At 34.1% G+C, this 19,719-nt stretch overlaps 1 protein-coding gene across 2 annotated transcripts; it reads left to right on the top strand.

The window, feature by feature from the left end:
• The first annotated feature begins 11,648 nt into the window (after positions 1 to 11,648).
• Positions 11,649 to 19,250, top strand: LOC110467431. Of its 2 annotated transcripts, none has more exons than XM_021524599.1 (4): positions 11,649 to 11,890; positions 16,094 to 16,744; positions 17,790 to 17,898; positions 18,794 to 19,250. In XM_021524599.1, exons 2-4 carry the CDS (start codon positions 16,118 to 16,120, stop codon positions 19,120 to 19,122), a joined length of 1,065 nt encoding a protein of 354 aa, XP_021380274.1. In that variant the 5' UTR covers positions 11,649 to 11,890; positions 16,094 to 16,117; the 3' UTR covers positions 19,123 to 19,250. The 2 variants fall into 2 exon arrangements, with proteins under 2 accessions (XP_021380274.1, XP_021380283.1); XM_021524608.1 differs by lacking the exon at positions 11,649 to 11,890 and adding an exon at positions 12,251 to 12,681.
• Positions 19,251 to 19,719: the final 469 nt, after the last annotated feature.

The following is a 19,719-nucleotide window of genomic DNA, read 5'->3' as shown; positions in this document are numbered from 1 at the left end:
AGGAGAGAAAAAACGGAGAAAGGTTCTATTACTACATTTTTGTTTCTTAACTCGACCTTTAGTTGTGAGATTGATCAAAAATGACGAAATTTTAAAATTATTTTCAATACCTACATGTAAATTATGAATTTAAATTCGTTTATTTGATTAAAATCCTTTACAGATTATAAACGTGCATTCAATTTTAGTTTTTGTGGCAGGTTTTTAACAGTAACCGATCGAGTCCTTTCCATTTTATTCGATGATCTATAATAACTCCAAACCCTGGCACTGAAGCATGGCATAGAAGTGCTGTCGTAATTATCAGGGAAGAGTAAGCAATGTTAAAGGATAACAAAACGTGAGGATGATCACCCAAATGTTGTCGGCTTGTATAACATCCTAATATGATGGTGCTAATCTCAGTAGAATGGCTATGGAGAAACTTATGCAAACAGTTGTGACTTATAATACGGGTTTAAATGCAATTCATTACGTGGGTTTTTAGACATCTGCTTTTGTGTTTATATAGTGACTTTACCATAAACGGTAATGTTGTGTTTATATAGTGACTATACCATACACGGTAATGTTGTGTTTCTATAGTGACCATACCATACACGGTAATGTTGTGTTTCTATAGTGACCATACCATACACGGTAATGTTGTGTTTATATAGTGACTATACCATACACGGCAATGTTGTGTTTATATAGTGACTATACCATACACGGTAATGTTGTGTTATATAGTGACTATACCATACACGGTAATGTTGTGTTTATATAGTGACTATACCATACACGGTAATGTTGTGTTTATATAGTGACTATACCATACACGGTAATGTTGTTTTTATATAGTGACTATACCATACACGGTAATGTTGTTTTTATATAGTGACTATACCATACACGGTAATGTTGTGTTTATATAGTGACTATACCATACACGGTAATGTTGTTTTTATATAGTGACTATACCATACACGGTAATGTTGTGTTTATATAGTGACTATACCATACACGGTAATGTTGTTTTTATATAGTGACTATACCATACACGGTAATGTTGTGTTTATATAGTGACTATACCATACACGGTAATGTTGTTTTTATATAGTGACTATACCATACACGGTAATGTTGTTTTTATATAGTGACTATACCATACACGGTAATGTTGTGTTTATATAGTGACTATACCATACACGGTAATGTTGTTTTTATATAGTGACTATACCATACACGGTAATGTTGTTTTTATATAGTGACTATACCATACACGGTAATGTTGTGTTTCTATAGTGACCATACCATACACGGTAATGTTGTTTTTATATAGTGACTATACCATACACGGTAATGTTGTTTTTATATAGTGACTATACCATACACGGTAATGTTGTTTTTATATAGTGACTATACCATACACGGTAATGTTGTGTTTATATAGTGACCATACCATACACGGTAATGTTGTTTTTATATAGTGACTATACCATACACGGTAATGTTGTTTTTATATAGTGACTATACCATACACGGTAATGTTGTTTTTATATAGTGACTATACCATACACGGTAATGTTGTTTTTATATAGTGACTATACCATACACGGTAATGTTGTGTTTATATAGTGACTATACCATACACGGTAATGTTGTTTTTATATAGTGACTATACCATACACGGTAATGTTGTGTTTATATAGTGACTATACCATACACGGTAATGTTGTTTTTATATAGTGACTATACCATACACGGTAATGTTGTGTTTATATAGTGACTATACCATACACGGTAATGTTGTTTTTATATAGTGACTATACCATACACGGTAATGTTGTGTTTATATAGTGACTATACCATACACGGTAATGTTGTTTTTATATAGTGACTATACCATACACGGTAATGTTGTGTTTATATAGTGACTATACCATACACGGTAATGTTGTTTTTATATAGTGACTATACCATACACGGTAATGTTGTGTTTATATAGTGACTATACCATACACGGTAATGTTGTTTTTATATAGTGACTATACCATACACGGTAATGTTGTGTTTATATAGTGACTATACCATACACGGTAATGTTGTTTTTATATAGTGACTATACCATACACGGTAATGTTGTGTTTATATAGTGACTATACCATACACGGTAATGTTGTTTTTATATAGTGACTATACCATACACGGTAATGTTGTGTTTATATAGTGACTATACCATACACGGTAATGTTGTTTGTATATAGTGACCATACCATACACGGCAATGTTGTGTTATATAGTGACTAAACCATACACGGTAATGTTGTGTTTATATAGTGACTATACCATACACGGTAATGTTGTGTTATATAGTGACTATACCATACACGGTAATGTTGTGTTTATATAGTGACTTTACCATACACGGTAATGTTGTGTTTATATAGTGACTATACCATACACGGTAATGTTGTGTTATATAGTGACCATACCATACACGGTAATGTTGTGGTATATAGTGACTATACCATACACGGTAATGTTGTTTTTGTATAGTGACCATACCATACACGGTAATGTTGTGTTATATAGTGACTATACTATACACGGTAATGTTGTTTCTGTTTCCAACGTGTATTGACTATGACATAAATCTACACTTGACCTTGTTTTGATTGTGTGAATAAAAATAATTTAATTCCTTTAACAGGAAATAAACGTGTCATTTGGGTCAGGAGGGATGTTACACAAAATACTCGAGTTTTGAAGTGCATACTGTTCCTATTGGCTTAGTATACAGCGCATTATATTTGTATTTTCATTGACGAAGACAACAGATTGATATTTAATTTTTACATTTCTTCTTCAAATTTGAGATATATGTTCAATAATTGCCACAGCTAACATCAGGTACCAGGCATTCTCCTCCAATGTTTTGATCATGACGTCACAAATAAAATGATGTCGTAATCAACATTCCAGATTAATGGTCTAGATGATTCAGCTGACTTTGGAAGGCTAATATAGAAGCTATACAACGTAAAAGTACCAATTATAGTTTTTACTAGTATTAGTAATAATATCAAGGTTTTTTTCACATTATTTTATGTTTTTAATCACCTTTCCCCTTTACCAACTTTAACTATTTTGTTTATATCTATTTGTTTCTTGTAGCCTCCAGTATCACCGATAAAACCTGATGAGATGGACGAATGGTATACTAGATACGTCTATTTGTATGGAGTTCTTCAGCACGTATTACTTCTCAATGGGCGCTCCTTACCTCGTGTTTGTAATTAGTTTATATCACGAGTAGGTTTAAGTTACCGGTAGGTTTAGGTGTCCAGTAGGTCTACGTCGCTAGTAGATTTTCGTCACCAGTAGGTTTACGTCACCGGTAGGTTAACGTCGCCAGTAGGTTTACGTCACCAGTAGGTTTACGTCACTAGTAGGTTTACGTCACGTCACCAGTAGGTTTACGTCATCAGTAGGTTTACGTCGCCAGTAGGTTTACGTCACCTGTAGGTTTACGTCATCAGTAGATTTACGTCACCAGTAGGTTTACGTCACCGGTAGGTTAACGTCACCAGCAGGTTAACGTCACTAGTAGGTTTATGTGTCCAGTAGGTCTACGTCGCCAGTAGATTTACGTCACCAGTAGGCAGTAGGACTACGTCACTAGTGGGTTAACATCACCAGTAAGTAGGTTTACATCGCCAGTATATTTACGTCACCAGTAGGTTTACGTCACCAGTAGATTTACGTCGCTAGTAGGTTAACGTCACCGGTAGGTTAACGTCACCAGCAGGTTTACGTCACTAGTAGGTTTATGTGTCCAGTAGGTCTACGTCGCCAGTAGATTTACGTCACCAGTAGGCAGTAGGACTACGTCACTAGTGGGTTAACATCACCAGTAAGTAGGTTTACATCACCAGTATATTTACGTCACCAGTAGGTTTACGTCACCAGTAGATTTACGTCGCTAATAGGTTAACGTCATCAGTAGATTTACGTCACCAGTAGGTTTACGTCACCGCTAGGTTAACGTCACCAGCAGGTTTACGTCACTAGTAGTGTACGTCACCAGTAGGTCTACGTCAACAGTAAGTCTACGTCACAGGTAGGTTTACGTCACCAGTAGGTTATGTCACCGGTAGGTTGACGTCACCCGCAGATCAACGTCACAAGTAGGTTTTCGTCACTAGTAGGTTTACGTCACCAGTAGGTTTACGTCACCGGTAGATTTACATGTCCATTAGGTTAATGTCACCGGTAGGTTTACTTGTCCAGTAGGTAAATATCACCAGTAGGTTTACGTCAATTCTAGGTTTAAGTCACCAGTACGTGAACGTCACCAGTAGGTTAACGTCACCAGTAGGTTTACGTGTCCAGAAGATTTACGTCATCAGAAAGTTGACGTCACTATTAGATATACGTCATCAGTAGGTCTACGTCATCAGTAGGTTAACGTCACCAGTAGGTTTACGTGTCCAGAAGATTTACGTCATCAGAAAGTTGACGTCACTATTAGATATACGTCACCAGTAGGTCTACGTCATCAGTAGGTTGACGTCACCAGTAGGTTTACGTGTCCAGAAGGTTTACGTCATCAGAAAGTTTACGTCACTAGTAGGTTTACGTCACCAGTAGGTTAATGTCACCAGTATGTTTAAGGCACCAGAAGGTTTACGTCACCAGTAGGTTTACGTTACCAGTAGGCAGTAGATCTACGTCATCAGTAGGTTTACGTCATCAGTAGGTTTACGTCACCGGTAGGTTGACGTGTCCAGAAGGGTAATGTCACCTGTAGGTTTACGTCACCAGTGGGTCTACGTCACCAGTGAGTGTACGTCTGCGGTATGTTTACGTCACCAGCAAGTTGACGTCACTAGTAGATATACGTCACCAGTAGGTCTACGTCATCAGTAGGTTGACGTCACCAGTAGGTTTACGTCACCAGAAGGTTTACGTCACTAGTAGGTTTACGTCACCAGTAGGTTTACGTCACCAGTAGGTTTACGTTAACAGTAGGTTTACGTCACCAGGTCCCACTTGTATAAAACATCTCAAAGTTAAGGCAAATCTCAAGCAATTGTCTATGGGTAATTTTAGACTTGAGGAAATCTCAAGAGTTGAGATGTTTTATACAAGTGGGCCCGGTAAGGTTTACGTCACCAGTAGGTTAACGTTTACGTAACCTCGAGGTTTACGTCACTAGTAGGTTAACGTTTACGTCACCTCGAGGTTTACGTTACTAGTAGGTTTACGTCACTAGAAGGTTTACGTCACCAGTAGGTCTATGTCACCAGTAGGTTCACATCCTTTCCAGGCCCAGAGATTGGATTTATGAATCAACAGCAGACACGTAGGCATACACACATAGGGAGATATTAGCCATGTGGCATAGGACTAGTTGTTAGCGCCTGATAAGACAGCTCCTACGAATTCCTCAAAATTGTATTGATTAATGTATATGCAAATTGTATTCGTTGTATTAAATTGTATATCTATGTACTGTAAAGCGCTTTAGAGTGGCTTATGTTAGCTAGATACAGGGCGCTATATCAAATGATGTATATTAAATTATAAACAACGTTTTACAGTGTTTTAATATACATCTTTTCTGTTTGTGCTATATTTTAACATATTTACTACATACATGTAGTTCGGAACAGTCTAAACCTGGATTTTGGATATTTTGGCCTTAAACACCTCTGATTAATCATCCTATAGGGACAACACGGCCATAGGGTGCAGTACTATCTTTATTTCGTTTGATTTTCTCTAACTGCAGAATACTTACTAGAACCACGAATAATGCCTTTGTCGATGTGGCGGTTATCTTAAAAAACTCATTTACAGATCGTGTTAAAAGCTTTTACCAATAGCAAATGTATGAGGCCGATAAGCAATGGGTGGTTACATATGACGGGGCGGTATCTATCAGTGTTAATAACACTGTGATTCAAGCTCAAATCGATATAGCATATGATAAATTAAACATATAGAGCATTCACAAAAACTTAGCCACTTGGTAAAATGTCCTGGTTTTAGAAATTAAAAACATCAGTCTCTGTACATAAAAGTGAACCCTTTTTTTTAAGTTTTATGGAGTTGCAAATGAAACACACATTTCAATTTTAGAGTTGTTCAATATGCAAATAAAATAGGATAACATACCCGTATTAAATCAAAGAAAATTGCTGCATTTGTAGCATTTTTAAGTATTTCTCGAGTTAATCATCCGGTCATGATCAGGCGGCGGTGTTGCTGGGTATGTTACATGCTTATTAACAAACCGGACTGATGTTAAGAAGTAACGTACCTTCAAAACAGTTCTCACAACATAAATAGTTCTCACAACATAAATAGTTCTCACAACATAACATAAACAGTTCTCACAACATAAATAGTTCTCACAACATAAACGGTTCTCACAACATAAATAGTTCTCACAACATAACATAAACAGTTCTCACAACATAAATAGTTCTCACAACATAACATAAACAGTTCTCACAACAGAAATAGTTATCACAACATAAATAGTTCTCACAACATAAATAGTTCTCACAACATAACATAAACAGTTCTCACAACACAAATAGTTCTCACAACATAAATAGTGCTTACAACATTAATAGTTCTCACAACATAAACGGTTCTCACAACAAAAAATATGAGGCTTGTATAAGTGCATATCTGTCTAGTACATTACCACACGTCTGATTTTGCATGCAACCGACCAATATATTTTAAGAAAAGGAATAGTTGTGTTCATGCAATCATATCTATTCAAGATTTCAAGATTTTTATTTCACTCAGGCACACATAAATGTGTGTAACAAGAGGTGAGGATATATAACATAGTTTGAGTAAATGACGGGCAAACAATCTATAGTATAGCATAGTACATAATTATATATATACATTGTACATCTAATTACATACAAATAATTCAGTGTTTTACGTGCATAAAATGTCACTAGCAAACAGAAGAAAAAACTTAAAGAATAGAGACACTATAATGCTTGAGTTAATTTTTGAACAAATAAGCTTACACTTTTTTACAATTTCATATTAAAAATTGTGAACATTTCTTTAATTTTATGTTGGTTTGGACTTGTATAAAAATAGGCCGGAATATGTTTTTCCCTTATTTTGACTAAAGTATCGTTATTACAAGTATATAAGTAATGAAACTCGTCACCAATACCAGTATTACAGAGTGGGCACATTCTGCCCTGTCTTTGAATTCCTACCCATCTTCCTGTTTCTACTGGAAGCTTAATATTTGAAGTTCTAAATTTGCAGATAATTTTCCTATCTTTTGCGTTTAATCGTATAAAATATAGTCTACTTAACCAAAGCGATATTTAACTGTAAAGTACAATCGTCCTCTGGATGAGGTGTCAATTTATTAAACCAGGATTGGATAAACTGATCGTGTAATGTATGTATAATTTCAGTTTTTAATAAGCAATATCGGGCAGACATTTTTTTTTTTTATGGATCCAAACATAGCTTAGACCTCTATGCTATCCAGGATATGTTTAACATAATTCAACCATTTAAACTCGATTTGTCAATTTTCCTGTAATGAGATCATCAATTTGTACATACGACTAGAAAACTTATTTTCACTTGAGGTAATTCTATACCAAAATTTGATAATTCTTAATTTGTCATCGACTTCAATAGGGTATCTGCCCGTTTCTCCATAAACCATACATTACAAGTATTTCTACGTAGACCAGGAACTCGTTTACGGAATTGGAGGTGTGTTTTTCCAAATATACTAACATCATCATAGCCCCATATTTCTGATGAGTATAGCAAAATAGGAGCAACTAGCGAGTCTAACAATTTTAACTGTAGATAGAAAATTAAGAAATGTAACGTTACCCATTGATTTACGGCATATAGCGCTTTTTGGGCCTGTTTAGCTTATTGCTTTTTTTGCCACTACAAACCTTCCATTATAGTAAAACAGAACACCTAAGTATGGAAAAAAATCTTGAATGTCTAGCTCACTATCATATAATATAAATCGATTTCTGTTAGTATTCTTTCATTTAGAAAAGATAACAATTTTTGTCTTCTGTTTGTTTACCGTTAGTTTTCAATTCTCACAATAATCCTGAAATTTATTTAGCATTGATTGTAGACCATCCGCTGTCTCTGACATTAACACATTGTATCGTCAGCATATAAAATAACGAAAAAGTTTTACGTACATACCAATTTCATCCTGACAAAGTTCATCAATCTTTAGTAAACAATCGACATTTTTTTCTAATAAATAGTCTTCTAAATCATTTTAAAATAATGCAAACAAAAAGGCGAGCAATTTTCCCCTTGTTTTAGTCCGATATTCGAAGTGAACATTTCCAACATTTCATACCATTTCTCACACAAGATTTCGTATCAGAATACATGTTAATTAAAACTTTAAATATTTTACCAGTTATGCTACATTTGAGTAGTTTGGAAATTGAAGGCTTTTCTAAAGTCAACGAATGCACAGTATAGCTAGTTTTCTACCGGAGGAAAAATAAAAACGTTCTCTGTTGTTGAGTGACCTTTTCTGAAGCCTGCAGAAAGTGCTTTAACTTCGATTAGTAATGAGCAGGCGTTTTATCTTGCCTGTGATTTTACGTGACTTGTTATGTAAACAACGCTGGCTTTGACCTACATAGCGCTGTTCCTGGTCTAAAGTCGCCGATAAATCTATTAGTCATACTGATATCAAGGTGTTACTAAGCAGGTTAGGTGCAAAGGACATATGCATTGAATATTATAATGATTTAAGGTAGAGAGTACCCCGCTTTTATATGTACACGGTAATGCGTAACCAAATCACAAGTATAATATGTAAGGTAGCATATAACCATAGCTCTAAACCATATCGCATCTATAATGTGTAAGGTAGCATATAACCTTAGCTCTAACCCATATCACTTCTATAATGCGTAAGGTAGCATATAACCTTAGCTCTAAACCATATCACCTCTATAATGTGTAAGGTAGCATATAACCTTAACTCTAAAACAAATCACAGGTATAATGTTTAAGGTAGTATATAACCTTAGCTCTAAACCATATCGCATCTATAATGAGTAAGATAGCATATAACCTTAGCTCTAAACCATATCACTTCTATAATGTGTAAGGTAGCATATAACCTTAACTCTAACACAAATCACATGTATAATGTGTAAGGTAGCCTATAACCTTAACTATATCACAACTCACAGGTATAATGTGTAAGATAGCATATAACCTTAGCTCTAAACCATATCGCATCTATAATGAGTAAGATAGCATATAACCTTAGCTCTAAACCATATCGCTTCTATAATGTGTAAGGTAGCATATAACCTTAACTCTAACACAAATCACAGGTATAATGTTTAAGGTAGTATATAACCTTAGCTCTAAACCATATCGCATCTATAATGTGTAAGATAGCTTATAACCTTAGCTCTAAACCATATCACATCTATAATGTGTAAGGTAGCATATAACCTTAGCTCTAAACCATATCGCATGTATAATGAGTAAGATAGCATATAACCTTAACTCGAACACATATCACAGGTATAATGCGTAAGGTAGCATATGACCTTAACTCTAATATGAATCACAGCTATAATGTGTAAGATAGCATATAACCTTAACTCTAACACAAATCACAGGTATGATGTGTAAGGTACACATATGACTAACTCTAACACAAATCACAGCTATAATGTGTAAGATAGCATATAACTTTAACTCTAACACATATCACAGCTATAATGTGTAAGATAGCATATAACCTTAACTCTAACACATATCACATGTATAATGTGTAAGGTAGCATATGACCTTAACTCTAATATGAATCACAGCTATAATGTGTAAGATAGCATATAACCTTAACTCTAACACATATCACAGGTATAATGCGTAAGGTAGCATATGACCTTAACTCTAACACAACTCACAGGTATAATGTGTAAGGTAGCATATAATCTTAACCCGAACACATATCAGAGCTATAATGTGTAAGATAGCATATTACCTTAACTCTAACACATATCAAAGCTATAATATGTAAGGTAGCATATATCCTTAACTCTAACACATATCACAGGTATAATGTGTAAGGTAGCATATGACCTCAACTCTAACACAAATCACAACTATCATGTGTAAGAAAGCATATAACCTTAACTCTAACACATATCACAGATATAATGTGTAAGATAGCATATAACCTTAACTCTAACACATATCACAGGTATAATGTGTAAGGTAGCATATGACCTTAACTCTAACACAAATCACAACTATCATGTGTAAGATAGCATATAACCTTAACTCTAACACATATCACAGGTATAATGTGTAAGGTAGCATATAATCTTAACCCGAACACATATCAGAGCTATAATGTGTAAGATAGCATATAACCTTAACTCTAACACATATCACAGGTATAATGTGTAAGGTAGCATATGACCTTAACTCTAATATAAATCACAGGTACATTTGTATAATGTATAAGGTAGCATACAACTTGTATAACCTTAACTCTAACACAAATCAGGTATAATGTGTAATGTAACATATAACCTACGAACTCTAACACATATCACAGCTATAATGTGTGAGGTGTATAACCTTACCTCGAACACAAATCACAGGTGTAATTTGTGAAGTAACATATAACCTTAACTCTAACACATGTCACAGCTATAATATGTAAGGTAACTTGTGATCATAACGGTTTGAGTTTTGTGTGCGTTATCAATGACCCAGTCATAGTTATGCACCCTGATACACAACCTGTCAACTACAGACATGTTATTTGTTTGACAACAGCGATATGATAATCAGGTATTCTAGTACCAGCAATACGATATCCTCCCAATGGGACAATCACACAGCCTACACAACCTACTTTTTAAGGAGGATTTTCATTTTGAAAAATGGATGAAAATTTCCCTTGTTGATTTTTTTTAACAGGATACATGTTTTTGACTATATCAACCCGGAAATCGTGTTCTTGAGATATTGGCGAAATGTTTGCTTTTAATACACAGGATATTACAGCGGTTGCTGTAAACCTTTGATCATTATACCTTTACCAAATAAGATCATTTGTGCATGCGTATAGGTATCTAGTGGGGGGGGGGGGGGGGGGGGTTACAAGTTGCAACAAAAAGTATCAGGACGTCGAAAAACCGACTGTGCTAGAGCCGGGTAAAGAAATCTCAATACATATGTCGTCTTAAATTGTACTAGATTATTCCCCTGCCATACCTCAGTTGAGCACATAGTCTAGTCCTAATATGCCAGTACATGTAGCACAATGATGGGATTCATACTTAAATGTACTGATCTTAATGGAATATTGAAATGTATATCTTTTGATATTCAACACAGACTTATTAAACAGGATTTTTTTTATTTTTTTCAGCATGTAAGAACATACGTACCTGAAGTTAACATAACCATGCGTGTTTCTGACTGTTATTTTTTTTTTTTTTTATGTCGAGTAAAATGGTTGATCCCAATCCGTAGCGGTGTACATGTATTCAAAATGTACCTGCCGTCCTTTCCCGTACGTTGTGTAGTCTATTTATAGCTACAGATTCCGGGAATCTGTATGTAAATATAAATGCACGTGATGGTGGCATAACTGATGGAAGTGTGAAGTGCATGTTTCTAGTGTCCTAAAGAGATCCAGAATCATCTTTAGCATGTTTGGTTGCGAATTGTCTTTGTGTATTGACGATGTTGATTGCACGTGAAAGTTAATTGTTACTAAAAGCAAAGTAGAGTGATTTGGGGATTTCCAAGTTGTGATGTGTAATATCACTTCGCCACCGTACTCTAGATGTCTGCCAGAACTCCGGTAAGTTTATATTCATGTAATTTATGTACATTAAGTTTTACCGATATCTTATCATCTTTAAAAACAATTAAAGATCTGTTAGACAACATTGGTAACAGTTGAAACTTTCCGTTTTGAAATGCGATACTCACATTTAAATGTCCGCTCTGTTTGATATATCATTGTATGTTTACATAGCTAGTGTCAATAAAAACATATTCACGTAAATTTAAATAATACAGGTACAATGTATTAGACAATCTCCGAAGTTTTTATTACATATGATTGTAGTGTGTATAAGTGTGTACCGTATGGGTTTGTAGACACTGTGTTTGATCGTAGTTTGGTGTGTGGTATATCTTATAGTCTATAGTCTACTCGATATTACAAGGTTTTTATTTTTTATCGGCTATGGTTGCTGTTTACACCTGATGTACATGCGTATAGTCTATCGATGGTAGTATAGGGTTTTAATCACTAAAAGGACAGTGGATTTTAACGATAGCATAACATACAGTGTATCAGGATTTCTGTTCACGTCTTAGTTTTCATAGAGGAAGTGACAGACCGTAGTGGTTTTTTAAGGAATATGACATAATGCAGGAGGATATATTTGGTTACTTGTTCTGTGAGTTCCCGGTAGTCACAATTCGTTCGGGTTCTAGTAACTGCTTCACTGCCTTTTGTTAGATTCCATAATAATTTGACCGACATGAAGATGGCAAGGGATTAAGTCTTTTCTCCTTTTGTTCAGCGTCTCTCCAGTTCCTTTGAAGTATATTTTTATATGATGTCTTTAATTTTGTATGACTGTGAGTATGTGCTATTTTATATTGCTATAAGATTTTTCCGTTTTGTTTTTTGTAATTTTCTTATATATTTTTTTAGACATTTTCCATGATAAATGCCATAGCATATGAACACACATGCACCACTCATCCACCCCCACACACAAATCATCATCATCATCATCATCATCATCATCATCATCATCATATCATCATCATCATCATCATCCAAACATTAATCGTCATTTTCATTATTATATCGTCTCAGAGAGAGACAGGGATATTATTCTCTTCAGTAACTTGTATAATATATTAGATATTAGTCTTGTGTTTACTCCTGTGTACCGACAATAACAAAAACCAGTATGGTCATTATTTATTCATTTATTGAGAATAGTTCGGAGTTATTCATCCGACAAAAATCAGACAAAATGGTCGAAGAGGATTTCCAAAATTATTTAAAAACTGTTTGCGAAATATGTTACGAATTAGAATTTTGTTTTTGACGTTAATAACAACACTCAAACGTCAAAACAGCCACTCGTGTTTATAATCGGTGTAGCTGGAGGTCAAAATAAAGGCTTCTATTTCCCAAGCTGGACTGCTGAATGTTTTTGTTTTCGGTGGAACCATGAGCTAGCTTTTAGGTCAAGGATTAGTTTCGTATTTCTCGGTCTTAGGCTCAAGCTGTCGTTAGAAAAAAGTATCCAGTGGTTATTTTCGTTTTTAATTGGGTACTTAGTTTACAAAATAGAAGACAATCTGCTAATTAGCCCCAGAAAAATGGTCTGTCCACAAACTTAAGTATTGTGGCCGACATGATCAGGGCCGGCACAGTTCTCCGCGCGCTGTACGACTGCAAGCATTTGCGTTTTGTCTAAGTTGTCAAGACAAATATCGCTAGCTATAGACAACAGTAGATGCTTTTATTGGTATACAATTGTTAGACTATGGGGTCAAATTAACATTGGATTGTCCACTGATGTTGAGAAAACACACCCTGATACATTGTATAAGACCTCCGCTTGAGGTTACACAAACATTACAACTGACAGTCTATGTTGGACCAGTAAGACTGTCGGATCACTTTGTTCGAAACACTGCATCATAAAATGTACGTGTTTACTATATGAAATCTTGTGTACGCAGTCTTCATTCACCTTTTTAGAAATGAAGCATCCATCCATCCATACAAACACACAAACACACATACATACATACATACATACATACATACTGTACATATATACACACATACACACATACATACATACAAACATACAAACACAAACACACATCCATCCATCCATCCATCCACACACACACACACACACACACACACACACNTACATACATACATACATACATACATACATACATACATACATACATACATACATACATACATACATACATACATACATACATACATACATACATACATACATACATACATACATACATACATACATACATACATACATACATACATACATACATACATACATACATACATACATACATACATACATACATACATACATACATACATACATACATACATACATACATACATATATACACACATACACACATACACACATACATACATACAAACACACAAACACACAAACACACAAACATCCATCCATCCATCCATCCATACACAAACACACACACACACACACACACACACACACNTACATACATACATACATACATACATACATACATACATACATACATACATACATACATACATACATACATACATACATACATACATACATACATACATACATACATACATACATACATACATACATACATACATACATACATACATACATACATACATACATACATACATACATACATACATACATACATACATACATACATACATACATACATACATACATACATACATACATACATACATACATACATACATACATACATACATACATACATACATACATACATACATACATACATACATACATACATACATACATACATACATACATACATACATACATACATACATACATACATACATACATACATACATACATACATACATACATACATACATACATACATACATACATACATACATACATACATACATACATACATACATACATACATACATACATACATACATACATACATACATACATACATACATACATACATACATACATACATACATACATACATACATACATACATACATACATACATACATACATACATACATACATACATACATACATACATACATACATACATACATACATACATACATACATACATACATACATACATACATACATACATACATACATACATACATACATACATACATACATACATACATACATACATACATACATACATACATACATACATACATACATACATACATACATACATACATACATACATACATACATACATACATACATACATACATACATACATACATACATACATCAGATATGTTGCATATCGAAAGGAAATATCGCTTATGAAACAATGACATTTTATAGATGTATTTAAAATTACAGGGTATTCATTCTTAAGCAAAATAATTAAAACTAATGCATTACAGATATAACTTTTTATAGGATATCTTGGGGTTGGGTTTTTAGATTAAACTTCATTAGAAGTGTTTAATATTTCTAAAATATATTGGATAGTTCAACCACATTTTATCTGACACTGTCCAATAAATGAGTTAAAAACTCATTTGCACTCTTGAGTTATGCAAGTTAGAGTACATTTGTCTTCCAATTTACACTTTACAAACATAAAGTATAATCCATGCAGCACTTTAACCAAGTTAACCAAGTTCTCTTTTTACTATTGCCAAACATCACGGTTAACAGTATTGCATCTCAAAATAACTTTTAAATATTGAATGTTTAGACTGTTTGAATATTTGAAAGGACTAACCAGCCAGCTGGGTCGACAACACAAGGAAAATGCATGCATGTTTACTTTTAAAATCAATCAAATTGGCTACTAATTTGGATTTTTAAACCGAAAGCAGAATACATGAACACGGGATCGTTTGCCTTAATTTCAGCAATTGTGACTTATATATTAAAAAGAAATCTTTGTCTGTGCTTGTCTATTACTGTTTTCAAAGATATATGTTACAGCATATTGAAACTTAAAAATGATGTTTACCAATTTATGGGTAACAAAGCCAATAAGCATTCGATAGGATAAGTGACTCTCAGCCAGAAAAAAACGTCTTTCGGTTACTTCAACTTAAAATAAAAGGGGGGATACTCCAAATAAAAAAATCTGAGAGGTTCTTTGCTATTATAACTGATGTAGTGTTACCCGTAACCTAACACAATAGTGCTACTCTATGCAGGAAATTGACATTTAGGTGATACCTGACATTTTGCTGTTTTAGAGATAATGGATATCATCTTGCACGATGGACATATATCCTGATTCAATTCAAAATGACTACACTGGCTGGAACCTGACCGGGTCTGCTCCCTGCATAGGTAAACCAGACTCCGAGTATCTTACACCGTATTACTCGGAGCCACAGTACGAAGAACTGTCTCAAACATTAGTGAAACTTCCTGCATCTCAACAGGTCGAACCTACACAACACGCACCGCTTAATCCTACACCCCACACCAGTGTCAGTGAGTACATCACACCTATCCCTGGAGGAGACAGGAGACAATGCAGCAAGCCAACACTTACCCTACTTCGTAATTTCCTAATATCCGGAATTTTTAATATTCTTCTACTTGCTGTGTTAGCTCATTTCTCATACACAGCTTATATCTTGAACAATAGTCCTGAAGATTCTCAACCCATGAAAGCTCCCCCTCCTTCAGCAGCCACAATACTCAGAGGGCTAGAGGGAACTGAACTGTGTTTCTTCACAAAGCACATACGATGCAAGGGTGGGTTACTGAGAAAATCACATGAAGGTGTTCGGAGCGTCAGTTCGAGGAATTCTTCATTGGAGAACAGTTTTCAAACTGAATTTCCATCAATGTGCTGCTACTATCAATCACAATCAATACAGAAACTAGCTCACCTGGTAAGTATTTAAGTAGTGGTTTTTGAATTTTTAATTAAACAACATTCTAATATATACCCAATGGAAGAAGAAATGTTTTTTACTCTCAGCTATGAGTTGGGGTTTTGTTTACATAACCTTTGATCTCTGCACATTTTTCAAGTGGGCAATTTCAAGTTGAACTTAAAAGTAAACTGTTTGTATCATTGTTATTTAAACAAGTTTTTTCAAGCTGTAGTCCATGCTCCTAATAGAGGTTTTAAATTTTCACCTTTGTTTCAACCTCTCATATATAAACATGCCCCTATTAAATGTCCTCAGAGGAAAGGAGATTCGTGTTCCTTCCTGTTATACTATATTGTCAGTTACTGTGACTCAGATAGTGATGTTCAGATATATAAATTTCACATACGTGGAAAATTTCGTATGTTACCTTAAAAGATCTTTTAATCAATTTGACCTATTTTACTCTTCATAATATGTGCAAATGATTAAAAAACCATCTTTATATGTATAATTCAAAATCGATGATCATTTTATACCTGTGATATTTTGTGAACTATATTTTGACTTTAACTTCACATTCTTGTACGATATGCAAATGAGAAGTATGTCATATTGATAAAAAAAAAATGATGACCAATTTTAACTGTGGTCTTTGGTGACCAATATATTGACCTTCGGTATAATTTCTATTTGGGCTCTGTAAGATAAAACAGTATACGGTAATAGAATTGGCATACTAGTGATTCAAGTGGCAAAATAGGGAATACGTAATTGATCCTGTGCCTTTGTCCTGATCATAATTACATGCTTTAATAACCTTTGACATTAAACTTCGAAAATGTATATATTTCGAGACAGACGTGTGATGAGCACCAAACCTCTTTATTTTTGCTTTTGTAAACGTTGCACATCAACAATTGGTTTCTTCTAAAACAAGAATATATAAATGCTTTAGTCATATCACTTAAACGTGTCAAACACATTTTTTTTTTTTTTTTACAGTGGATCATTTGCATAAACCTTCAACTGATTAATATTGCTATGTGACCTTTTTGTTTAGTTCGTATTGGTGAAAAGCCATAACAAGGTCAGGAAAGTGAACACCAGTCACCCAGACTTCGTGATGACAAGTGACATGTCGATTGCTTGTAAAATGGCCGTTTCTGCAGGTAATAAGAACAATCCACTATATATATATTTTTATTAACATCAAAAAGTAAAATTGTCAAATTTGCGAATAATTCGGTATCCGACAAAAACTAAATGTTAATTGAAAAACTTATTGATTTAAATGACAAACAGCTTTTTTTATAGTGAAGCATTACATTCATTATACATTGATTTATCTGACTTATGTAGATGTGAATTTGCCATTTACAAATTTCATTTCACAATCATTGATATACAATATGAAAAGAAGAAGTAATATTTTTTAATGGAATCAACTGTTTTCGTCGTTAATATTATCATAATTCACACAGTGCTACACAATAAACATTATCGTGGACAATTTTTTCATCAATGTCCTCCTTTCTTATAATTTTACACACCATAAATATTGTCGAAGCCAAAGGATTTTCAATAACCGATAAATCAACAATATAAGATCTTTTTCTTTTCTTTTTCTTTCTTTTTTGTTTCCATTTATATGAGCGACGATTTAATGAATCTAGCGCACAGATTGCGTCAGAAGCACATTTTGTTGTTTCTCTTTAACTTAGATCAAGTGATCATCTGGTGTTATATCATAATCGACACCAACATTTATGAGTTTGTTTTAAATGATAGAAATAGTAATTTCACCCAAGGAAATACAAATATAATACCTGTGTAATTGTTTATGTTAATACACTGTAACAATTTTGTAAATTGTTACTATACATTGGAGACTAGTGATATTATGTTCTTTGTTGTGGTTTCAATTCCCCGAAAAAATACGCATTCCAAATGTGTTTGGCGAAAGTCCAAACTTACAAAATATAAAAGATGCACAGTATATCATTACACCATTGTTTATTCATATATTAACTGGATGCTCAATATTTTTCAATGATCCGTTTTCAGATCGAAGATTACAGATGTATGATAATAAGGATATCAACTGTAACGGAGGCATACATGTTAAAAGGACCCGTATGCACTTTCTATATCTTTATTTAGAAATTAACTGCAGTATGCATGGAACCAATGTCATACGAGCTGGCGTCAAATCGGAGGACGAAGTAGTTGCAGAGAAAGAAATGCACTGTGACAAAAAGGCCGGTTTCATGACTCTGTCTGTCTTTTTGTTTAAAAACCTGACGCAAGGGGCAATACTTGTTCCCTTTGTATCACACACACAATGTGTAAATAATGATAAGGACAGCAACAGATTTGAAATCTTGACCTTATGAAAATAATACACTCCGTCATACGCCGTGGTGGTTTTGTTTCCATTTTCTCCACTATGCAACATTTCAAAGAGATATGTATATAGATATGTATATAGATGAGTTTATTGATATGTATATATATATGTACATAGATATGTATATAGATATGTATATAGATATGTATATAGATATGTACATAGATATGTATATAGATATGTATATAGATATGTACATACAGTATATATGTATATAGATATGTAAATATATATATATATATATATATATGTTATTCAGACCAAAACAAGACATATTAACTTTGATTGATCACTCTTGTTAGTCAATGCGTTAGGACGGTTTAATGTGGGATGAAATCGGAGTACCCGGGAAAAACCCATGAAATCGGGAAGGTGACCTCATACAAATGTTACTGTTGGTGAAAGGCAATTCGCTATACGCTGTGCAACCCAGCCACCCAATAGTTTAGGTGTTAATATTGTAACAGACTTTGGAAGGGTGACGACGTAGTGTGTCTGAAATCATCGAGTATATTTGATTGTTTTGTGTTGAGACCGGAACCATCGCCATTTGCATCAGTGATTATGAATGATACAAAGGATC

Source organism: Mizuhopecten yessoensis, unplaced genomic scaffold (assembly GCF_002113885.1).
Source record: "Mizuhopecten yessoensis strain PY_sf001 unplaced genomic scaffold, ASM211388v2 scaffold1741, whole genome shotgun sequence".
Lineage (NCBI taxonomy): Eukaryota > Metazoa > Mollusca > Bivalvia > Pectinida > Pectinidae > Mizuhopecten > Mizuhopecten yessoensis.
This window is presented reverse-complemented; position numbering and strand designations above follow the sequence as displayed.